Source organism: Chiloscyllium punctatum, chromosome 1 (assembly GCF_047496795.1).
Source record: "Chiloscyllium punctatum isolate Juve2018m chromosome 1, sChiPun1.3, whole genome shotgun sequence".
Taxonomy (NCBI): Eukaryota; Metazoa; Chordata; class Chondrichthyes; order Orectolobiformes; family Hemiscylliidae; genus Chiloscyllium; species Chiloscyllium punctatum.
The window spans coordinates 153810871-153836794 of NC_092739.1; the positions used below are offsets into that span (position 1 = coordinate 153810871).

At 42.2% G+C, this 25924-nt stretch overlaps 1 protein-coding gene across 1 annotated transcript in view; it reads right to left on the reverse strand.

Moving 5' to 3' along the window:
• atrn (attractin) overlaps window positions 1–25924 on the reverse strand; it is a 394002-nt gene that overhangs the window by 179032 nt on the left and 189046 nt on the right. Inside the window, exons 21-24 of the mRNA XM_072577202.1 lie at window positions 21049–21101; window positions 14829–14923; window positions 14167–14245; window positions 7671–7828 (exon numbers count right to left, since the gene is read on the reverse strand). Of these exons, the coding sequence (XP_072433303.1) occupies window positions 7671–7828; window positions 14167–14245; window positions 14829–14923; window positions 21049–21101 (385 nt within the window). The remainder of the gene's footprint in view (window positions 1–7670; window positions 7829–14166; window positions 14246–14828; window positions 14924–21048; window positions 21102–25924) is intronic.

The following is a 25924-nucleotide window of genomic DNA, read 5'->3' on the forward strand; positions in this document are numbered from 1 at the left end:
GGAAAGTTAGAACAAGAGAAGTCATGAAAGACAACTGTATCAATGAGGCAGAAAACTCAAAAAGGGATCATGCTGTAAGGTTGAGTGAAATTGGAGTTGATGGGAAGGGCGAGAGCAGTAACAAATTTAAAATACTATACATGAATGCATAAAGCATTAGACATAAGATGGATGAGCTTGACGCCCTTTTGGAAATTGGCAGATACGATATTGTGGGGATAACTGAGACGTGGCTTCAAGTGGACAGGGCCTGGGAAATGAATGTTCAAGGCTACACGTGCTATCGTAAGGGCAGATCGACGGGCAGAGGGGGTAGGGTAGCCTTGTTGGTAAGGGAGGATATTCAGTCCCTTGCGCGGGGGGACCTAGAGTCAGGGGATGTAGAGTCAGTGTGGATAGAGCTGCGAAATACTAAGGGTAAAAAGACCCTCTTGGGAGCCCCCAAACAGTAGTCTGGATGTTGGATGTAAGATGTAAGTTGACTCAGGAGCTAAAATTGGCCGGTCGCAAAGATGTTACTACAGTTGTTATGGGGGATTTTAACATGCAGGTAGACTGGGAGAATCAGGATGGTATTGGACCTCAAGAAAGAGACTTTGTGGAGTGCCTCAGAGATGGATTCTTAGAGCAGCTGGTGCTGGAGCCGACCAGGGAGAAGGCAATTCTGGATCTGATATTGTGTAACGAACCAGAATTGGTCAGAGACCTCGAAGTGAAGGAGCCATTGGGAAGTAGTGACCATAATACATTAAGCTTCAATCTGCAATTTGAGAGGGAGAGGGTACAGTCGAAAGTGACAGTACTTCTGTTGAATAAAGGGAACCATGGAGCTATGAGGGAGGAGCTAGCCAAAGTTCAATGGTGCAATACCTTAGCAGGGATGACCATGGAGGAACAAAGGCGGATATTTCTGTGTATAATGCAGAAGTTGCAGGATCAGTTCATTCCTGAAAGGAAGAAAGATCCCAGGAGGAGGCATGGGCGGCCGTGGCTGACGAGGGAAGTTAAGAAACATATAAAGTTAAAAGAGAAAAAGTATTACATAGCAAAGATAAGTGGGAAAACGGAGGACTGGGAAGCTTTTAAAGAGCAACAGAGGATTACTAAGAAGGAAATACAGAGGAAAAATGAGGTACGAAGGTAAACTGGCCAATAATATAAAGGAGGATAGTAAAAGCTTTTTTAGGTATGTGAAAGGCAAAAAAATGGTTAGGACTCAAATTGGGCCCTTGAAGACAGAAACAGGGGAATATATTACGGGGAACAAAGAAATGGCAGAAGAATTAAATGGATACTTCAGATCTGTGTTCACTGGGGAAGACACAAGTGATCTCCCTGAGGTAACAGCGGCTGAAGGACCTGAGCTTAAGGGAATTTATATTTGCCAGGATTTGGTGTTGGAGAGACTGTTCGTACTGAAGGTTGATAAGTCTCCGGGGCCTGATGGTCTACATCCCAGGGTACAGAAGGAGGTGGCTTGGGAAATCGTGGATGTGTTGGTGACTATTTTCCAGAGTTCGATAGATTTGGGGTCGGTTCCTGAGGATTGGAGGGTGGCTAATGTTACACCACTTTTTAAGAAAGGTGGGAGAGAGAAAGCAGGAAATTATAGACCAGTTAGTCTGACCTCAATGGTGGGAAAGATGCTGGGGTCTATTATAAAGGATGAAATTACAGCACATCTGGATAGTAGTAACAGGATAGGTCAGAGTCAGCATGGAGTTATGAAGGGGAAATCATGCTTGACTAATCTTCTTGAATTTTTTGAGGATGTAACTCTGAAGATGGACGAGGGAGATCCAGTAGATGTAGTGTACCTGGACTTTCAGAAAGCTTTTGATAAAGTCCCACACAGGAGGTTCGTAAAATTAGGGCGCATGGTATTGGGGGCAAAGTACTAGATTGGATAGAGAATTGGTTGGCTAATAGGAAACAAAGGGTAGTGATTAACGGCTCCATTTCAGAATGGCAGGCAGTGACCAGTGGGGTACCGCAGGGATCCGTGCTGGGACCGCAGCTTTTTACAATATATGTTAATGATATAGAAGATGGTATCAGCAATAACATTAGCAAATTTGCTGATGATACAAAGCTGGGTGGCAAGGTGAAATGTGAGGAGGATGTTAGGAGATTACAGGGTGACCTGGACAAGTTAGGTGAGTGGGCAGATGCAGTTTAATGTGGATAAATATATGGTTATCCACTTTGGTGGCAAGAACAGGAAGGCAGATTACTACCTAAATGGAATCAATTTAGGTAAAGGGGCAGTACAGAGAGATCTGAGTGTTCTTGTACACCAGTCAATGAAGGTAAGCATGCAGGTACAGCAGGTAGTGAAGGCGGCTAATAGCATGCTGGCCTTCATAACAAGAGGAATTGAGTATAGAAGCAAAGAGGTGCTTCTGCAGCTGTACAGGGCCCTGGTGAGACCACACCTGGAGTACTGTGTGCAGTTCTGGTCTCCAAATTTGAGGAAAGACATTCTGGCTATTGAGGGAGTGCAGCGTAGGTTCACTAGGTCAATTCCTGGAATGGCGGGACTATCTTAAGTTGAAAGACTGAAGCGACTGGGCTTGTGTACCCTTGAGTTTAGAAGACTGACAGGGGATATGATTGAGACATATAAGATTATGAAAGGATTGGACACTCTGGCAGCAGGAAACATGTTTCCGCTGATGGGTGAGTGCCGAACCAGAGCACACAGCTTAAAAATACGGGGTAGACCATTCAGGACAGAGATGAGGAGAAACGTCTTCACCCAGAGAGTGGTGGCTGTGTGGAATGCTCTTCCCCAGAGGGCAGTGGAGGCCCAGTCTCTGGATTCATTTAAGAGAGTTGGATAGAGCTCTCAAAGATAGTGGAATCAAGGGTTATGGAGATAAGGCAGGAAGAGGATACTGATTAGGAATGATCAGCCATGATCATATTGAATGGCGGTGCAGGCTCGAAGGGCTAAATGGCCTACTCCTGCACCTATTGTCTATTTAACCGATCAAGCCCGAATCATTCAATAAGATTTTGGTTCAACTTTCCTGTCTGTCGCCTATGAGTGTCAACTCCCTTTTCTATCAAAGATTTAACTTTCTTAAATACCATTCAGTGGCTTAGCCTCCACACTGCCTTGTTGTGAAGAATTCTATAGTGTTACCACACTCAGGGAAGACATTTCTCCTCACCTCAGTCTTAAAATGGTCTATCCTGAATCCGGAGGACATAACCCCATCCACTCACCATGCTCTACAATGTTTCAATAAAGTCAACTCTCATTGTTCTAAACTCAAATGTTTAGAACACACCTAGCCTGTTCAATATTTTTGTTTAAATATTGCTGAATCAATCACTACTAACACTCTACAGATTGAAACTAAATGGGAATAGCCACACAGCTACAAAAGGAAATCAGAAACCAGTGATTTTGAGGTAACTAACCTTCTGACTCATGAAAAGGATGCCCACTATCTAGAATACACAAATCAGGAGCATAATGTGCCTGGGTGAGTACAACAGCTTATCATCATCCTGCACAAAACAAACTTGACTCGTACCCAATACATCAACTCCACTATCATCCTGCAGCAACGACAGTAGAAACCTTTTGCACAAGTCACTACAGTAACATACCATATTTTCTCCATCAGCACCTTCCAAACCCACAAGCTCTATGACTGAGAAGAACAATGGCAGTCTATACATGGAAACCACCATCTACAGCTTATTCCCGAGCCACACATTGTCCTGACTTGGAAATTAATTTATTATGTCTTCATTACTATTGGATGCCAATCCTGAAATTTCCTTATTAAGAATACTGTAGAAACATCTGCACCACATAGACTGCAGTGGTCCAAGAATGTGAATCACCACCACCTGTTCAAGGACAATGAGGAATCAACAAACAATGCTGGCTTGTCAGTGATGTCCACATTTCATGGAAGAACACAATAAAAATTTAGGTAATGCAAATTACCTGGGATCAGCACTGAACATTGCACATCCCTGTGATTTCCATGCAGATTCCCTGCCGTCTATCCCATTTTTTGGAAACCTACAGAATATCCTCACGGTAGAATGATCCCTTTCTGCTCCTCAACTTAAAATATGTATGCATTCTGTCTTTGGCTGCTCAACTGTTTCTTTATAGAAGGATATTCAAGGCTGCAATATCTTTTCTAATCAATGGAAGACACCTGCTCATTTTTCTTTCTTCGCTGTCTTCTCTTGAGAATTTTAGGTACTTGACCATTAAAGTGCTCAGTTCTCACTATTTTAAACCATATTTCAATTATTGGCACATTATATTCACAATTTCCCTTTTGATCACAAACCTTATTCATCTCATTGTATATTTATCATGTATTTGATAGTGTTGTATTCTTCCTAATCCTTCTTATTCTGCTCTCATCTATATCAGCCTCTTGTTTTATAAACATTGAGAACTTCTGAATGAAACTTAATCATTTTTTCTCTATTTATATATAATAGGAGCAATCCATTCAGCCCTTCAAGCCTGCCCTGTCATTTTATAAGATCAGGACTAGATTTGTCCTGAATTCCATTTTTCCATCCAATACGACAATCTCTAATTTCCTAGCTGAACGAAAATCTATGTCTAGCCTTTAAAATATTCAATTACCTTGCCTCCATCGTATTCTGAGGGAGCACATTTCAAAGTCACAAAACCTCCAGACATTATTTCCCCTCAACTCTGCCCTAAATGGAGGAGTACAGCAGGTCAGGAAGCATCCGAGGAGCAGGAAATTCGACGTTTCACGCAGAAACCCTTCATCAGGATTCCTGATGAAGGGGTTTTGCCTGAAAGCTTTCCTGCTCCTCAGATGTTGTTCTGAGCTGCCGTGCTCTTGCAGCAACACACTCTTGACTCTCATCTCCAGCATCTGCAGTACTCACTTTCGCCTAAAAGCAGGATGCCTAGTTTCTCCTTGCTCTGGACTCACAAAAGAGTAAATATCCTTTGCATGTCCAACTTCTCAAGACTATTCAGGATCTTACGAATTTTAACCACACTTAACAGACCTCCAGTGAAAACAAAATAAAGTTTCCTCAAGACAACCGACTCATTCATCTGAACCATCTCCAGTGCAATTACAAAACAGCACATCATATTCAAGACAGGTACTCACCAATGTCCTGTATGAATGAAGCATTAAATCCTCAAAAAAACAACAAAGAATCGCAGATGCTGGAAATCAGAAGCAAAACCAGAAATACCTGAAAAAACTCAGCAGGTCTGGTATCTGATGAAGGGTCAATATGGTGGTATAGTCGACAGTGAAGGAAGTTATCTAAGATTACAAAGGGATCTTGATCAATTAGGCTTAAGGGCTGAGGAGTGGCAGATGGACTTTAATTTTGATACATGTAAGGTATTTCATTTTGTTAATGCAAACGAAGACTGTTTTATACAATTAATACGAGGGTCCTGGGTAGTTTGTTGCACAGAGACACTTAGGGGTTTAGGGACATTGTTTTTTTGAAATATGCGTCACAGGTTGGCACAGGTTAGTATGCTTGTCTTCATTGCTCAGATCATTAAGTACAGAAATTGGGACATCATGTTGTAAGTTGTTCAGGACAGTGGTGAGCCACGTTTGGTATACAGTGTACAGTTCTGGTTTCTCTGCTATAGAAATACTAATTTTAAATTGGAGAGGGTTCAGAAAAGATTTACCAGGATGACGTCAGGACTGGAGAATTTAAGTTATGAGGAGAAGCTGGAAATTTTCTCACTGGAGAGCAGAAGGGAGGGGTGACCTTATAAAAGTTTATAAAATCACGAGGGGCATAGATAAGATGAATAACAAAGATCTTTTCACCAGGGTGAGGAGTTCAAAACTAGGGGGCAAATTTTTAAAGTGAGAGAAGATAGATTTAAAGGGGCAACTTTTTTCACACAGAGGATGATTCATATGTGGCATGAACTGCTAGAGGAAGTGGCCGACACAGGTACATTTACAATATATAATAGACTTTTGGACAGGTTTAGAGGGATATGTGTCAAATGCAGGCAAGTGGGACTAGTTCAGTTGGGCAAACTTAGTTGGCTTCAATGAGTTGGACGAAAGGATCTGTTTCCCTGCTAAATCACTGTGTTTGTTGGTAGCATACTGTTGGCAGAGAACATCCTTTGAATGTAGAGACTAGTGGAGTGAAAAATAAGGACAAGGACAAGGATCCCCTTGTCCTTATTTTTCTGAGAAAAAAGGTAAGGGTTGAGGGCAGAAGTTCTATCCAATTGCTCTTCATTTCTACCATACACAAAACAAATCTGGTGAATCTTGAATCTTTATTGCACTCCCTATTTTTTCCTGAGACATGGAACGAAGAACAAATATTCCATTAGCCTTCATAACAGCTTGCTGCACCAGTGAATTATTGAAAATACCTTGGTCCTTTCCAATCACTTCTAACTTAAAAAAAACTGCATGTGTTTCCCCTACCAAAGTGGAGAACCTCCCATTTCTATCACATTATATTCCATCTACCATGCTCTTGCCCATGCACCGAGCATATCCAAATCTTTCTGTAGCTTTAGCCTTTCTCACAACAAACATTCCCACTTGGTATTGTTGAATCCATAAATTTGGAAATATTACATTTGGGTCACACCTCTAAATCACGGATATATATATTGCTAACAACTGGAACCAAAGTACCAATCCTTGAGTTACCCAGAAATCACAGCCTGACAAAACAAGAATGACCCATTTATTCCAACAATCCAGGAAACTCTTATCCTCCCTGATGCTCGATACTGAGTCCAGCTACTTCTCCAGGCACTTTCGACACATCTGACCCCCCCCCAAATTACCTAAGATACAGAAGTGCAAACAAGTCTCAGCCATCCAACATAACCTTAAATGAAAACAAAAAAACTTCATTTTAGAATCCAGTTCACTAGTCAAGCTTAATTTTAATTGATACCTCTCAATTTGCTCTCCATGAAGACTCCTATTATGTACTAATTTATTTGGTACAGTTGAAACATTTAGTTGGAAGAAACAGGTAATTGTAGATGATACAAGAACAAAAATGTTGAAAATACTCAGCAGTTCAGGCAGTATCTGGAGTGAGAAACAGACTTAAAGTTAAACAATGAGCTGTAAAGCCTCCACCATTCAAGAAGAATACTTTAGCCAACATATCCTGTCTTTTTATTTGAAATTGCTTGTTATCTTACATATTATTAGTCAGAGGACAGCTGCTGAGGGAAACAGAAAGCCATTCCACCAGTACAGCCACGCTTACAGTTATTAAGTCTGTGGGGGAAAGTCTGACCTGAGAGTGTTTACTCCACACACTGGATGGTTAAAAGCCAACATTCACATCCCATCCTTAAGCAATAATTGCTGGCAAAAGAAAACAACTTGCAAAAAAGCCCCAACATGCTACAGCCTATTTATCCTCCAGTACAGAGCAAGCCCAAAGTGTCTCCCAGAGAAAGTCCATGGCAAACTCTTCTATTCGAAGTCAATGGACTGACTGCCAGACTTCGAGAAATCATCAGTAAAGCTCCTGAAGCTATGGAGTTGATGAGACAATTTGGTTCAGAAATATGATTTTTAAAATACTGCCAAACATTTCTGAAAAAGGAAGCAAAAACTTATCCACTATACTTTATTTACATCGAAATAAAACATAAAGAAACTCACCTGTATCTTAATGGGCCAGGTGAAGTTGTTGACATACACAAAGAAAGTTATATTGGGATTGTTACGAAAATCAAATTTCTCATTCGAGAAGCTGTCCCTGTATTCCTTAATGTTAGTTTTTGAAACAATTGGCATTTCTTCTCCAGGTGGTGTGCCCGCTTAAGTAGAGAGAAGAAAATCAAAATTAATTCTTTAAAATCCCAGAATGTGTGCAAATCCTACAATTTGCAAACTCAACACTGCTAACATTAAGAAAAATCATTCATAACAGTAAAAGAGCTCATACAAGGCACAGACAAAACAGTATTTTTATACAGCCAATGTATGATCCAGAACAAAGTGAGCACATTTTTACCAACTTCTGCTTTGATGCAACACAGCACAAAATCACTCACTAATTTCTGTCATACCACGTATGCAGCCAAGGACAATGTGTAATTAGACTGAAAACATGCCAAGGTATTTCACTGTCATGTATTAAGAAATAATTTAGGGAGGGAATTCTATTGTCTCAAAGGCTGAAGGCACAACAGCCAAATGAAGAGCAAATAAAGTTGGACTTGCTCAAGAGGCCAGAACTTTTCAAGAAAAGAAATCTGAGGGGATTACAGTGAAAGGGCAGACTTTGCCCTGTATGTTTCATAAATATTATGATTTTTAAACTTTCTAGCCTGGTTCTCTCATTTGATTCATTTTTTTTCTTGCCTTGACCAACCAACTACACCACATTTGTTCTTTACCATATCATTGCATCTTGCCCATCATTCCTAGTCTGTGATATATTACATTCCTGCAATCATGTATCATTTCAATTTTCTTACAACAGGGAACATTAGTTATTTATTTTGCCACCAAAAACAAATCAGTTCTCTACAAGCTGCAGCAATATACTCCATATCCAGTATCATTAAACCTAAGCAAGAAATACTGCTGACGGTACATTTATTCTCAGGATGAGTGTCATTGGCTAGGCCAGCATTTATTGTCCAGCCCTAATTGCCCAGAGGGCAGTAAACAGTGGGTCTGAACTCACATGTAGGTCAGACCAGGTAAGGATTGTGTTTCATCTTTTATAAACACATTTGTTATATGGCTCCAAAATCCTTTGTATTTAAGGGTTTGGCCCCAAAAAAACTAAATGTACATAAATACAACATGCTATTTTAAGCATTGACCATTTCTGGCACTGTGTAAATCTAAGGTATTGACAAGGTAAAAACGATGACTGCAGATGCTGGAAACCAGATTCTGGATTAGTGGTGCTGGAAGAGCACAGCAGTTCAGGCAGCATCCAAGGAGCAGCGAAATCGACGTTTCGGGCAAAAGCCCTTCATCAGGAATAAAGGCAGACAGCCTGAAGCATGGAGAGATAAGCTAGAGGAGGGTGGGGGTGGGGAGAAAGAGCCTAGAGTGGGGAAGGGAGTGAAGGTGATAGGTCTGGGGTTGGGGGGGTGGGGGGGGGGGGGGGAAGGGTGGAGTGGATAGGTGGAAAAGAAGATCGGCAGGTAGGACAAGTCAGGACAAGTCACAGGGACAGTGCTGAGCTGGAAGTTTGAAACTAGGATGAGGTGGGGGAAGGGGAAATGAGGAAACTGTTGAAGTCCACATTGATGCCCTGGGGTTGAAGTGTTCTGAGGCAGAAAATGAGGCGTTCTTCCTCCAGGCGTCTGGTGGTGAGGGAGCGGCGGTGAAGGAGGCCCGGACCTCCATGTCCTCGGCAAAGTGGGAGGGAGAGTTAAAATGTTGGGCCACAGGGCGGTGGGGTTGATTAGTGGGGGTGTCCCGGAGATGTTCCCTAAAACGCTCTGCTAGGAGGCGCCCAGTCTCCCCAATGTAGAGGAGACCGCATCAGGAGCGATGGATATGATAAATGATATTAGTGGATGTGCAAGTAAAACTGTGATGGATGTGGAAGGCTCCTTTAGGGCCTTGGATAGAAGTGAGGGAGGAGGTGTGGGCACAGGTTTTACAGTTCCTGCAGTGGCAGGGGAAGGTGCCAGGATGGGAGGGTGGGTTGTAGGGGAGCGTGGACCTGGCCAGGTAATCACGGAGGGAACGGGCTTTGCGGAAGGCGGAAAGGGGTGGGGAGGGAAATATATCCCTGGTGGTGGGGTCTTTTTGGAGGTGGCGGAAATGTCGGCGGATGATTTGGTTTATGCGAAGGTTTGTAGGGTGGAAGGTGAGCACCAGGGGCATTCTGTCCTTGTTACGTTTGGAGGGGTGGGGTCTGAGGTGCAGGATGTAGAAGAGATGTGTTGGAGGGCATCTTTAACCATGTGGGAAGGGAAATTGCGGTCTCTAAAGAAGGAGACCATCTGGTATTGACAACCTCATGCAAGAATTTTATTTTCTCCCAACTGGATTTAGGCTAATCCACACAGGATAGAAATATGAAGTTTGCCATAATGGTCTAAGTCAATCTGGCTCAAAGCACAAGCTGTGATTCAATAAAACAATGCCCCTATATTTCCACTGCCTGCTCTCCCTGCAAAAAGCAAAGTCAGAAAGTACTATGTTCTGGCCCTCTATATTTCATTGCTCCTCCAAACTTCATCAAAGGCATAGTTGAAAGCACAGAAACACACAAACCAAAGAGTTCACAGGTTCAAAAGGTATAGGAGCAGAATTACTCTACGAAGAGTAACCCACCCAAACCCATTCCTTTATACTATTACTGCACATTTCCCCTGATTAATAAGACATAGGAGTGGAAGAAAGACCATTCGGCCCATCGAGTCTGCTCCACCAGTTGATCATGGCTAATATGCTCCTTAACCCCACTTTGCTGCCTTCACTCTATATCCCTTCAACAATCACTTTGGGGTAGTGACTACCAAAGATTCACAACTCTTTGGGAGAAGTAATTTTTCCTCAACTGTGTTTTAAATTTGTTATCTCTTCTGCTAAGACCATGACCTCTCACCCTAGAATACATCACAAGTGAAAGCATCCACTCTACATCGTGGGCGGCACGGTGGCACAGTGGTTAGCACTGCTGCCTCACAGCGCCTGAGACCTGGGTTCAATTCCCGCCTCAGGCGACTGACTGTGTGGAGTTTGCACGTTCTCCCCGTGTCTGCGTGGGTTTTCCTCCGGGTGCTCCGGTTTCCTCCCACAGTCCAAAGATGTGCAGGCCAGGTGAATTGGCCATGCTAAATTGCCCATAGTGTTAGGTAAGGGGTAAATGTAGATGTAGGGGTATGGGTGGGTTACGCTTCGGCGGGGCGGTGTGGACTTGTTGGGCCGAAGGGCCTGTTTCCACACTGTAAGTAATCTAATCTAATCTAATCTAATCTAAACATCTATTTTATCCATCCCTGTTATCATCTTGAATATCTCAACTTGATCTCCTCTCATTCTTCTAAATTTGGGAGACTATAGGCCTGAACTGTTCAATTTATCTTCATACAACAAATCCGTCATCTTGGGGATCAATCTAGTGAACTTCCTCTGAACTGCCTCCAATGCCACTACATAAGGACACCAAAACTGTGCACAATATTCCAGGTGCAGTCTCTCCAATACCTTGTATAGTTACTACAATACTTCCTTACCTTTATATTCTTTTCCTTTAACTATTATATTCCTTTAGCTATAAAAGCCACACTCCATTCGCTTTATTATCTGCATGCTAGTTTTCTGCAACTCATGAACAAATAGATCCCTCTGCAACAGAGCACCCTGAAGTCTTTTCCAATTTAGGTAATCTTTCCTTTTTTTTGACCTAAATGCATGACCTTGCACTTAGCATAAAATCACAGAATCCCTACCGTGTGGAAATAGACCATTTGGCCCAATAAGTCCACACCGACCCTACGAAGAGGAACCCACCCAAACCCATTCTCTTACTCTATTACTGTACATTTCCCTTGATTAATAAGACATATGAGTGGAAGAAAGGACATTCAGCCCATCGAGTCCACGCTGCCATTCAATCATGGCTGATGGACATTTCAACTCCACTTACCCACACTCCCCCCGTAGCCCTTAATTCCTTGCGAGATCCAGAATTTATCAATCTCTACCTTGAAGTCATTTAATATCCTGGTCTCCACTGTGCTCCGCAGCAGGCCCACCACTCTCTGGCTAAAGAAATGTCTCCTCATTTCTAATCTAAATTGACCCTAGTATCCCCATCTGACGGAAACAAATTTCTAGTGTCCACCTTTACTAAGCCATGCATTATTTTGTAAGTTTCTATTAGATCTCCCCTCAACCTTCTAAACTCTAATGAACACAATCCTAGGCACTTCAGCCATTCATCATATGTTAGGCCTACCATTCCAGGGACCATCCGTGTGAATCTCCACTGTACATGCTCCAGTGCAATATGTCTGCCCTAAGGTGTGCGGCCCAAAATTGGACACGGTATTCTAAATGGGGCCTAACTAGAGCTTTATAAGCACATTGCTGCTTTCATATTCCAATCCTTTTGAGGTAAATGACAACATTACATTTGCTTTCTTAACATGGACTTAACCTGCAAGTCAACCTTGAGAGAATCCTGGACTAGCACTTCCAGATTCCTTTGTACTTTGGCTTTATTCACCGTTTAGAAAATAGTCAATGCCTGTATTCTTTTTTGCAAAGTGCAATACCTTGCATTTACTCACATTGAATTTCATCAGCCATTTCCAGGACCACTCTCCTAAACTGAGTAAATCTTTCTGTACCGCCTCTCCACTGCCTCAGACCTACCTGCCTGTCCACTTAACTGCGTCTCATCAGTAAACTTCACCAGAATGCCCCCAGTCCCTTCATCCAGATCATTAACATATAAAGTGAACAGCTGCGGCCCCAACACTGAACCCTGCAGGACATCACTTGTCACCAGCTGCCATTCTAAAAAGAACCTTTTATCCGAACTCTCTGCCTTCTGTCCGACAGCAATCCTCAATCTGTGCCAGTAGCTCACCTCAAACACCGTGGGCGCTCAGCTTACTCAGCAGCCTCCCGCGAGGCACCTTATCAAAGGCCTTATTAATGCACCTAATCTACACATCCCTGAACACTATGAGCAATTTAGCATGGCCAACTCACCCAACTACACATCTTTGGACTCTGGGAGGAAACTGGAACACCTGGAGGAAACCCACGCAGACGCTGGGAGAATGTGCAAACTCCACACAGAGGGTTGCCCAAGGTAGGAATCGAATCTGGATCCCTGGCGCTGTGAGGCAGCAGTGCTAACCACTGAGTGACCATACTGCCCTAATCTAAGGTAAACTTCATCTACCCTATTTTGGCCCACTGTCTAAACCTATCTATATTCATTTGTAAAGTTCTTATTTTCTCATTGCAATTTACTGTCCCGTCTGTTTTTGTGTCGTTCACTAATTAGGCTATAGCGCCTTAAAGAGGATCTATACAATCCCTCAATCCTGCTCTAGTTAGGTCTGAGCCGATCAGTGGCTCAATTTTATTTTTCCAACTTTGACCTATATTGTTTACTCTCCTTATCTCCCAAATACCTATTGACCTCACTTCTTAAAACTGTAGATGGGTACAATAGCACAATAGCTATGTTGCAGGATTTAATGATCTCAGAAGCTTGGACCAATGATCCAAAGACATGAGGTCAAGCCCATGACTGCAGCTACGGATTGTAACTTTAAAAAAAGTATTCATTTGTGGGAAGCAATTATTGCCCAACCCTAGCTGTTCTTGACATGATGGTGGCGAGAGGTCTTCTTGAACCACTACAGTCCATGTGATGTAGGTAGACACACAATGCCCTTGGGAGGGAATTCCAGGATTTTGACCCAGTAACAGTGAAGGAACAGCAATGTATTTCTAAGGCAGGATGAGGAGTGGAATGGAGGGGAACTTATAGGTGGTGATAATCTGCTAAATTGATCTTCGAGGTGGACATGGTCATAAGTTTGGAAGGTGCTGTCTAAGGAATCTTTGGTGAATTTATGCACTGCATCTTGCAGATAATGCACTACTGTTAGAGTGTCAGTGGCGAAGGGAGTGGATGCTTATGGATATGGTGTTAATCAAGTGGGTTACTTTGACCTGGATGGCGTCACACTTAAGTGTTGTTTCCACCAAATTCAATTATTATTAATAATGGCAACCATGAACTACCACTTTGATGTACAGACCCACGTGGTTCTCACATCATTTAAGTATAAGAATCTGTGTCCTTAACCTAATCTGGCATGTTTATTTCTAAATCAACTTAATGATGTTAAAGGCGTTATTACATACCCTAGAGCAAGTGGGACTTCCGTCCAGGCTTCCTAGCTCAGTGGTAAGAAGACTATATTATGTGACAAGAGGCTCTGCTTTACCACTGGATCATTAAAAGAAATTACTATTTTCCTTCTTTACTTAAAAGGCAATAGGTAAACAATGGGGAAGATACAGCAACATCAGTGCAAGGATTGAACTAGCTGAATCAAATTGTTCTTTCTGCAGCAATACAAGGGATGAAATCTCTTCTTAATTCATTTAAATAGTGAGTTAAATATTTAAATAAATAAAACCTTACCTAAAAAGCTACTAGACCACGTTATATTGAGGTTGAAATTCTTTGACGCATTAATAAACATGTCCAAGTCTCGGTTTTGCTGAAAGAAAATGTATAAAATAATTGTTTCAAAATAAGTTTCCAGAGAATCGCATATTGGAAAGAACAATAAGCAATAATGATGACTGCAAAACTATGGGTCACAGTTGCGAAATATTGATGCATTTCAAGAAGCGACACACATCTTTTAAAATAAACTTTTAAAAACCATTAAGAGTCAGGCAATCTACATAAAAGGCAACAAGAGAATCATGTGTAGGTGCTGTCATCATAATATACTCAAGCTATAAATGCAGAACTTCTCAAGAGAAAACACCAAGTAAAACTGAAGGTTATGCAAAACATGTGAAAGCACTTAAAATAATGGCACAGATGCCCATTCCGGCCACCCAATTTCCCAGGTTTTCCTTTAAGACCTGTACTTATTTCCAGCTCCACATTCGTTGCCATCCTTACAGAACATCTAAAGCGGATTGTCAAATTGATAGCTACTAATGCCAAGTGCGTTTTTGTATCCTGTGGATTTGTCTGCAAGAAATAGGCAAACAGCACAAACTCACTTCTAACACAGACACTGAACTATTTTGAACTTCTACCTAAATTCAATGCATGGGGATACTTACTTCTTCGGGGGTGGCTACAAAATTGATAGCAGTGTAGTAACGATCATCCTCTTGAGAGAGGCTGAAGGTGAACTGGTAGTCAATCAGTAGAGTATCTGTGAAAGAAATTAAAATAACGAACTGAAATGCTGGACCACAACAACTGGAATCACAACTATTCATTTCAAATATTCTATCTTTATAGATATATTTCTTTGAACTTTTCCTCAGGACTTCCTTTACAATTTTTATGAATTGAAGATATTTATAAAATAAAAACTCAAAACAGAAAAATAGAAGTTAGTGAACTTAACATTGTAAAACACCCAAAGGCACATCACAGTAGAATAAGAAAACAAAATTTGACATCATTTCACAAAAGATGACATTAGGAAAGATGACCAAAGAGGTGGATTTTAAGAAGACCCTTAAAAAGGAAACAAAAGAAAGCGAGGTTTGGGGTTGGAGGGGGATTACTCGAGCTTAGGGCATTCAAAAGGCACACTGTCAGCAGTGAAGGGATTCAAATTGGGATGGTCATGAGTGAAGCAGCAAAGACATCCGAGGATTGTAGACTCAATGTGATTACAGAGATAGCAAGGGCGAAGGTGGTGGTGGATGAATCTGAAATGCGTATTAGGGAAAAGGATTCATTTTGTCCGAGCATGACATCTCATACTCAACAGGACAATTAACAAAATCAAAACAGAAGCATTATTTAAACGGAAGCCAATGTAGGTGACCAAGCACAGGGTTGATGATTGAACAAGACTTGATACTATTTGGGCCATATGCAGAATTTTGGATGTCCTGAATTTTACAGGGCGGTAAACGTGAGAACTGACCAGGAGTGCATTGGAATAATCAAGTCTAGAATTAGCCGAGGCATGGATTACGATTCCAGAAGATCAGTGAGGTAGGCACAGGGTCAAGCCAAGGTATAGAGGTGGAAACTGATAGTCTATTTACAACACAGATGTGGTTCTCCTGGAAACCATGCCCCATTTTCACACCAAAGACCCCCTTATAGTCCGAAATGGATTTAAAAACAGATCTAACGATTCAAAATTTTGTATCTACGCTGTGCTATGGAGTCTTAGCAGCAGGACTATATTCCACAATCTGTAACTTCACAGCCCAGCATATCCCTAGTTTCAGATGACTCATCCTACTTTAACAAAACATTTAGAACAGCATGTGAGAAAAGCACCAGCATTTGGTTAAGAGCAGCTGGAAATTATTAAGTTGCAACATATAATCAGATGCATTCTAAACCTGCTCTGTACAAGCAGCATGTGATGCAATCTGAGAATCAACAGATCCAGCTTTGGCAACCCAGTCACAGACAGATAGAAAAGTAAACAACAATCAGGAGACAAAAGCTTCATCAACAATCCTACCTGCAACAAGGATGGACACCAACAGAAAGGAAAGGAAAAAGCATTCACTATTATTTTTCATCATAAGTACCAAATGGATAATCTAGCACAGACTTCTTCTGAGGGTCCTAATACCACAAATGCCAGTCTGCAATGAACCTTACATGATTTCAATAGATGGTTGAGTGCACTGAACACAAAGGCCATGATTAACAAGGTCCTAATTATATTGTTGAAAATCTGGACTTCACAACTTGCTGGACCCCTCAGTTACCATAGGGGAAAGTGAGGACTGCAGATGCTGGAATAGGGCTTATGCCCGAAATGTCATTCTCCTGTTCCTTTGATGCTGCCTGACCTGCTGCGCTTTTCCAGCAACACATTTTTAAGCCCTCAGTTACCATATACATGCAACATTGGCATTTATCTAGCAATGTGTAAAATTGTTCACTTCTGTCCTGACACAAAAAGCAGGACAAATTTAAACCAGACAATCACCATTCTATCAGCTTATTCTCAGTCATCAGCAAAATGCCAGAAGGAATTGTTAAAAGTCCTTAGATTGCATTGTCAAAACACCTGCTCAACAATTTTCAGTTCTGCCTGAATCACACTTCAGACACACTTGAAAGCTTTGTCTAAACCTGGGTACAAGAACACAGATGAGGTGACCATTTAACATCATGGCAATATTTGCAAGATAATAAAACAGAAGTCAATGAAAATCATGTTTTAGTGGTTGAATAGGAAGGTAATTGTGGTTTGTGAAAACCAATCAACCCAACCTCAGCTTTAACAGTTCCTCAAGGCAGTATCTGAATATCGGGGCAGCACAGTGGCTCAGTGGTTAGCACTGCTGCTTCACAGCACCAAGGTGCCAGGGTTTGATTCCAGCCTTGGGCGACTGTCTGTGTGGAGTTTGCTCATTCTCCCAGTGTCTGCGTGGGTTTCCTCTGGTTGCTCCGGTTTCCTCCCACAATCCAAAGATGTGCTTGTCAGGTGAATTGGCCATGTTAAATTGTCCATAGTGTTAGCTGCATTAGTCAGAGGGAAATGGATCTGGGTGGGTTACTCTTCGGAGGGTCGGTGTGGACTTGTTGGGCCAAAGGGCCTGTTTCCACACTGTAGGGAATCTAATCTAATCTAATCGAACAATCTCCAGCTAGATCATATCTACCTCAACTACTGGTCAGATATGGGACTGATTGCTGATGATTGGAATGTTCAGCTCCATTTATAATTCCAGTAACAATAAAACAGACCACATCCACATGCAGGTTTGGGCAGCTAGTTAGTGGGAAACACATAGGTTTCGAGCATCAGACAACAGTGACCACCTCCATAACGAAAGAGTCCAATAACCTCACACTGACCAGGAGCTGGCCCACTATCATCTTTTCAAAGATCACTAGCAATAGGATTTTGGTAGGCTCAGTTCCACCACTCCACGTCTCAGTCCGATTTTCCAGAGAAATAAATGAGTATGCATCAGTTATTAATCAAATACTCAAATCCCAAGCACCTAGTCCCTTATCCAAGATTAGTTTCAGACCATCATTTGACGAAAGCCATGCAGATGAGGGAATGCTGAGTTAATGTTACCTTCATAAAAGCTAGAAAACTCCTAACAGTTACTTCCAACAAATAGATTCTGGGAAGCCAAATGTTCTTTTAAAAGATCAGAGTTCAAGACAAGGGAAATAAATAAATAAATACATAAAGTTGAGATAAAGCAATAGTGCACAAAGAACCACAGCACAAAAGATGGCTATGAGCATGCCACGTTTGTGCTGGCTCTCTAAAGGAACAATTAACCTATTCTAATTTCCCATCTTCTCCCCAAAGACAGGTAATAATCCAACATCTCTGGCATGATATTACATCTTCTTCTACCACATATTCACCGTAATCTAGATCTGAATCATTAATTGCGTAATTATGTCTTTCAATTGGTTCTTCTGTTAATTATCTGTGGCTGTCTGGTTCTCAAACCTTCTGCCAATGGAAACAGTTTCTCCTTGCCTATGTTGCCCGGATCCCTGATGTTGAATCTGTTTTTTAACTTGGCTTCTCCAAGGAAGACAGCCCCAATTTAATTTCCACATTCTCAGAACCATTCCCACTGACCTTTCCTTCACAGCTTTCCTGAAGTGTGATGTTGAGGACTGAATGCAGCACTCCAGTGAGGAGTTTTCTATAGGTTAACTTCCTTGCTTTTGTATTCTATGCCCATAATGATAAAACACTGGAGGCTGGGTGATAAAATTTACTCAAAGCAAACTGAATTTGATTTTTGATAGACAAGGCTCATGGGGTGCCAACAACAGAACCGAGAAGACAACTGGATGAACCATGATATTAACACATGTTGGAGAAGATTGAAATGCCAAATGGGCTCCACAGTTTTAAGTTCTCATGTTCCAGTCTAAATATGCATCAGGAAGAGTAAGGATCATTAACACCAAAACCTGGGAAACTCTCCTCTAAACCCTGTCACTCCATTAAATTTATATCTCTGCTACCTTCCTTTGATGACATGAGTGTAAGTGCTCACAAATATGTTGCAGAGCATTGTTTTCATGTGTTTAAGCAGACTACATACACATCAACAGCATTTCTTCAAACTTATAGAACCTCATCAAAAGACACCAACAACTTATTGAAACAAATCTATGTTTACTTTCCTTAATTAACTGGGATTTGAAAGGTCATTCATTTGGTCAAGTTAACATTTGGAGAAGATTCTTTGATTTCAATTGATTTTTGAGCAAGAGTGTAACACTTGCAATTCTCTAACTCCACGACCCTAATATTTTTTCTTTAAGTTATAAATTGTAGAATCCCTACAGTGTGGAAGTGAGCCATTCGTCCATCTAGTCCCACACTGACCCTCTGAAGAGCATCTCATCAAGACTCACCCCGTCACCCCATCCAATCCCTGTAGCCCTGCAGTTTCCATGGATAATCCACCTAGCCGGAATGTCCCTCAACATTCTGAGGCAATTTCGCATGGCCAATCCACCTAACATCTTTGGACTGTGGGAGGAAACCCATGCAGACAGGGGGAGAATGTGCAAACTCCACACAGTCACCATAGGCTGGAATCAAACGTGGGACCCTGGCACCAAGAGGCAGCAGTGCTAACCACTGAGCCACCACGCCATCCCTTTCAACAAGATTTGAAAACGATGGCTCTATCAATTTTCAATCTCCCAGTGTAAATGCTGAAAGGATAGTACCCTGATAGGAGAATCTAGAGCTTGGACTCATGATTACAGAATGAAGGTTTGGTCACTTTAAACAGAAATGAGGACAAATCGCTCCTTAAGGGTTACAAATGTGTGGAATTCTATACCCTAGGAAAGTGTTGAAGCTGGGTCAGTGAATATATTCAAGGCTGGCATTGTAGAATTTTGAGTTCAGAGGAGGTCAGTGTTTATGGAGAAAGTGGAGTTGAGGCAAAGACCAGATCGGCCATGGTACCTTTGAACACCAGCACAATCTCAAGGCACTACTGTATGTAATGTACTGTTCCTATTCTGAGAGGAAGTGCCAGCCTTTCTAACAAATTGATTAGGTGTTAGCTGTTTGTTTTAGCAGTCTGGACCACTATTTACAAATCCTACAATTCTATATCATTTATTAAAGGAAAGGCTAAATTGCTTACTCCGCTTCTTCTTTTAAAACTGATCGCTATCCAAAAATGTATTGGTTACAATTTTTAAAAACTTCATGAAGGAACTACCCCATGTTATTAACCATACGACTGTAAGAAATAGAAACAGAAGTAGGTCACCCAGGTCCTTGAGCCTACTTTGCCATTCAATATGATAATGGCTGATCCGACATTGCACACCTCCACTCTCCTGCCTTTTTCTGTAATCAAAGATTTCCCAACTGATCAAGAATCTCTCTTAGCCTTAAATTTACACAAGAACTCTGTCCCCACAACTCTCTGTGAGCAGTTCCAAAGATTCCCAACCCTCGGAGAAGAAAATCCTCATCCCAGCCTGAAATTGGTGCCCCTTTATTCTGAGACTGTGCCTTCTGGTCCTAGCATGCTTTCAGCACTTAGCCTGACAAGCTCCTAAAAGTGCCTCAATGAGATCAGCTCTTCTTCTTATAAACACCAGTTAGTAGCGTTCCAACTTTTTCAGTCTTTGCTCAAAAGACAATCCCTCCATATCACGAATCATCCCAGTGAAAATCCTCTGAACTGCCTCCAATGGAATGTTATCTTTCCTTATATATAGAGACCAAAACTGCTCACAATACTCCAGATGTGGTCTCACCAGCACCTTGTACAGTTGCAGGAACACTTGCCTACTTTTACAGACCAACCCCCTTGAAATAAGAGCCAATATTCCACTATTACTTGCTGCACCCGCGTGCTACCTTTGCACGTTTGGTGCAAATTCCCCCCAAGTCCCTTTGTATTGCAGCTTTCTGCAGTTTTTCTCCATGGAAATAGTCTTTTGCTTTCCCTTCCAAAGTGAACAATTTCACATTTTCCCACATTATATTCTATTTTACTTCAGCTATTAATATCACCTTGAAAACTGATGTGCAATAAAACAAATTCATTTGTGAAGAATAGCTTTAATACAATTGAAAAAAGTACTAGTTATATTCAATGCAACTTTCATCCCTGGACCTCGCCAATTCCTTAAATCATGATATTGTTACAGATCTTGGTTCATAGACCAAAAAATTATTTAAATCAAATTTTCAGAGATAATTGAAGATCATCAATAACTGAGCAGGGTCAGTCTAGTTGTGCACAATTCTGAAAAAAATAAGTTCTGTCAAGTCATTCGATTTGATTCATTCCAATTTTACATCACAAAGTGCATTAGACTTACAGTAACAGGTCCCTTTCAGTGGGTTACCCTGGTATCGTGTTTCAACGTCACATCTAGAAGCAAATTCAACCACAGATTAATCAACACGATCATGCATTTTCTCCCATTTATTTGGTTTTGCATTTTAATTAAATGAAAACATTTCACGATTGATATAAATTCTTATAAGTAGTGGCTAGAACATGAAAAGAAGAAACATCAGCTCGAAAGTCCTGTTAAGATCAGCAGTGGATAACAGATACATATCTGGGTATTGTATCTTGCAAGCAGTTAACTGTCTTGGAAGAATTTGAGCAGCACGGAGGTTAGCACTACTGCCTCACAGTGCCAGAGACCTGGGTTCAATTCCCACCTCAGGCGACTGTCAGTGTGGAGTTTGCACATTCTCCTCGTGTCTGCGTGGGTTTCCTCTGGGTGCTCCGGTTTCCTCCCACAGTCCAAAAATGTGCAGGTTAGGTGAATTGACCATGCTAAATTGCCCGTAGTGTAATGGGCAAGGGTAAAATGTAGGGGAATGGGTCTGGGTGGGTTGCGCGTCGGTGTGGACTTGTTGGGCCGAAGGGCCTGTTCCTACGCAGTAAGTAACCTAATCTAATCCAAAATGCAGTGGAGATTCCTTAAAATGTTACCAGGGCTTCAAGGTTTAGTGTCAATACATAATCTAAGTTTATATTCTCTGCTTTACAGAAAGTGGTGCTGATTTAATTGATGTTTTAAACATTTTGAAAGCGATGGACAGAATAAATGATAAAAGACTTTCTGGAAGTGGAGGCATATAGGAGAAGGAAGCTTATAATCAGAAGCATGATGTTCGGGCAAGATGTTAGCAAGACCCATTTTAACCCAGTCATACAAATTTGGAGAAATTTGTGCCACAAAACATGAAAACAAATTTAATTGCAAAAGTTATAAAATCTTGGTAGTTTATATTCAGTCATGTAATACCTGCTTCACTGTCCAAGCCAACATTTATTGTTGGGCCCTAATTGCCCTTGAGATGATAAGGGTGGATTGCCTCTTGAACTGCTGCTATTAATATGCTACAATAGACCGACAATGTATTAGGGACGAAGCCCTAGGATTTTGACCCAAAATTACTAAAGATAACATTTCCAAGCCAGGATGAGGAGTGATTTGGAGGTGAATTTGCAGGTTGTGGTGTCCCATGGACTGAATTAAGATAAAAATTAACCATGATCTCATCAAATCAAGCTCAACATGCTGAATGTTTCATGTTGCTCTGGTAACTGGTAAAACACCAGTGACATTGTTCATAGCAAGTCAGAGGAGAGATGTAACATCAAGTATTGGGGTTACTAAATTACAGCTGAGGCATGAAATTGAAGTGTCACTGTACAACCAGAGGGCCATCCACTAATATATCATAGATCCTGCACTAATAATCCACAGCATAAGACCAGAAGACAGGAGTAGAAGTTAAGTAATTCAGCCCATTGAGTCTGCTCCGCCATTCAATCATGGCTTTTAAGCTTCTCATCCCCATTCTCCCGCCCTTTCCCCATAATCTTTCATGCTCTTGACAATCAAGAATCTATCAATCTCAGTCTTAAATAAACATAAAGACCTGGCCTCCACAGCCTTCTGTGGCAAAGGATTCCATAGATACACCACTCTCTGGCTGAAGAAGTATCTCCATTCTAAAAGGTCTTCCCTTTACTCTCAGGCTGTGCCCTCAGGTCCTAGTCTCTCCTAATCGTGGAAACATCTTTCCAACAACTACTGTTCAGTCCATTCAGTTTCCGGCATATTTCAATTAGAAAACCCCTCATCCTTCGAAGATCTGAGAATAAACCCAGGTCCTCAAACATCCCTCATATGTTAAGCTTTTCCTTCCTAAGATATGGGGCACAGAACTGCACACAATACTCCAAATGTGGTCTGACCAGAGCCTGATAGAGCCTCAGAAGTACATTCCTGCTTTTATATTCAACTACTTTCAAAATAAATGCCATAATTGCATTTGCCTTCCTAACTACTTACTCAATCTGCAAGTTTACCCTGAGAGAATCCTGGACTAGAATTCCCAACTTTCTTTGCACTTCAAACTTCTGAATTCTCTCCCCAGTTAGGAAATAGTCCATAACTCTATTCTTCCTAGCAAAGTGCATGACCTCACACTTTCCCACATTGCACTCCATTTGCCACTTCTTTGCCCACTCTCCTAACCTGTCCAAACCCTTCTGCAACCTCTCTGCCTCTTCAATACTCCCTGTCCCTGTACCTATCGACAATACCTTTGTATCTTCTGCATATGTAGCCAGAATGCCCTCAGCTTCTTCATCTAGATTGTTAATGTATGAAGTGAAAAGTTGTGGTCCCAACGCTGATACTTGCGAAACACCAGTTGTCTCCAGCTGCCAGCCTGAGAAAGACCCTTTAATCCCCACTGTCTGCTTCCTACCAGACAGCTAAGCTTCTAACCATGCAAGCACCTTCCCCTAACCATGGGCCCTTATCTTACTCAGTTACCTCCTATGAGGCACCTTGTCAAAGGCCCTCTTGAAATCCAGGTAGATAATATCCATTGGGTCTTCTTTGTCTAGCCTGCTCATTACCGCCTCAAAGAATTCTAACAAATTTGTCAGGCATGACCTCCCCTTGATGAAACCATGCTGAGTTTGGTCTATTCTACCATACACTTCGAAGAATTCAGAAACCTCATCATTCACAATAGATTCCAGGATCTTACCCATAACTGAGGTTTGGCTAATTGGTCTGTAATATTCTATCTTTGCCTTACTCCCTTTTTAAACAGTGATGTCACGTTAGCGATTTTCCAATCCTCTGGGACTCTGCTTGACTCAAGCGATTCCTGAAAGATCACCACTAACATCTCTGCTATCTCTTCAGCTATCTCCCTGAGAACTCCAGGGCGTAGTTCATCTGGTCCAGGTGACTAATCCACCTTCAGGCCATTGTTTTTCTTGTACCTTCTCTTTGGTGATGGCCACCATACTCAGCTCTGTCCCCTCACGCTCTTGAATTGTTGGGATATTACTCATGTCTTCCTCAGCTATTTCCATCTCTCCCACTACTCCCTCTAGCATCATTTTCTAGCATCCAATGTCCACTTTTGTGTCTCCTTTGCCTTTTTATATATCTAAACTTGTACAGTCTTCTTTTATATTACTGGCTAGCTTATCCTCATATTTAATCTTCTCCCTCCTTGATTTTCTTTTGACTTCTGTTGGTTTTTGTAAGCTTCCCAATCCTCTGTTTCCCACTGCCCTTTGCCATATTACATGCTTTCTCTTTTGCATTTATGCTGCCCCTGACTTCCCTAGTCAACCATGGTTGCCTCATCCTCCCCCTGTACCATGCTCCTTTTTCCCTCAGGATGAATCTCTGCTGTGTCTCCTGAATTACTTCCAGAAACTCCTGCCATTGTTGTTCCACTGTCTGTCCTGCTGGGCTCCTCTCCCAGTCAGTTCTATCCAGCTCCTCCATTACCTATCTGTAATTGCCTTTATTCAACCGTAATAGTGCTACCTCTGATTCTAATCTTCTCCCTCTCAAACTGCAGAATAAATTCAATCATATGATCACTGCCTCCTAAAGGTTCCTCCACCTTGAGCTCCCTTATCAAATCTCTCTCATGGCACAACACTAAATCCAGTATTGCCTGCTCCCTCGTGGGCTCCAACACAAACTGCTCCAAAAAGCCATCTCATAGACATTTAACAAATTCCTTTTCTTGCAATCCACTACCAACCTGATTTTCCCAGTCCACCTGCGTATTGAAATCCCCCCCTTGACCACAGTAGCTTTGCCTTTCCTACGTATCTCCCAACACAGTTTTGCTGACAAGACATGAACAATTACAGTCCAAAGATTTTTAACCGACCAAGCAAAACTTGGATGCCAATCCATCACTGACTGAAAGGAACTTTTAATCCCAGGGCTGAAAAATGTGTTGCTGGAAAAGTGCAGCAAGTCAGGCAGCATCCAAGGAGCAGGAGAATCGACGTTTCGGGCATAAGCCCTTCTTCAGGAATGAGGAAGGTGTGCCAAGCAGGCTCAGATAAAAGGTACTTGGGGGAGGGGCGTTGGGAATGCGATAGGTGGAAGGAGGTTAAGGTGAGGGTGATAGGCCGGAGAGGGGGTGGGGGCGGAGAGGTCGGGAAGAAGATTGCAGGTCAAGAAGGCGGTGCTGAGTCCGAGGGTTGGGACTGAGATAAGGTGAGGGGAGGGGCAGTGAGGAAGCTGGAGAAATCTGCATTCATACCTTGTGGTTGGAGGGTCCTTAGGCGGAAGATGAGGCGCTCTTCCTCCAGGCTTCATGTTGCCATGGTGTGGCAATGTTCCACCCTGACCTCAAATTTACCACCCCTTCCTAGACCTCTCTATTTCTATCTCGGGCGACCGACTCAGCACAGACATTTACTATAAACCGACCGACTCCCACAGCTACCTCGATTACACCTTCTCCCACCCTTCCCCCTGAAAAAACGCCATCCCATATTCCCAATTCCTTCGCCTCCGCCACATCTGCTCCCAGGAGGACCAATTCCAATACCGAACAACCCAGCTGGCCTCCTTCTTCAAAGACTGCAATTTCCCCTCAGACGTGGTTGACGATGCTCTCCACCGCATCTCCTCCACTTCCTGCTCCTCTGCCCTTGAACCCCTCCCCTCCAATCGCCACTAGGACAGAACCCCACTGGTCCTCACCTACCACCCCACCAACCTCCAGATACATCGTATCATCCTTCGCCATTTCCACCACCTCCAAACAGACCCCACCACCAAGGATATATTTCCCTCCCCACCCCGATCAGCGTTCCGGAAAGACCACTCCCTCATCAGGTCCACACCCCCAACCAACCCACCTCCACTCCCGGCACCTTCCCCTGCA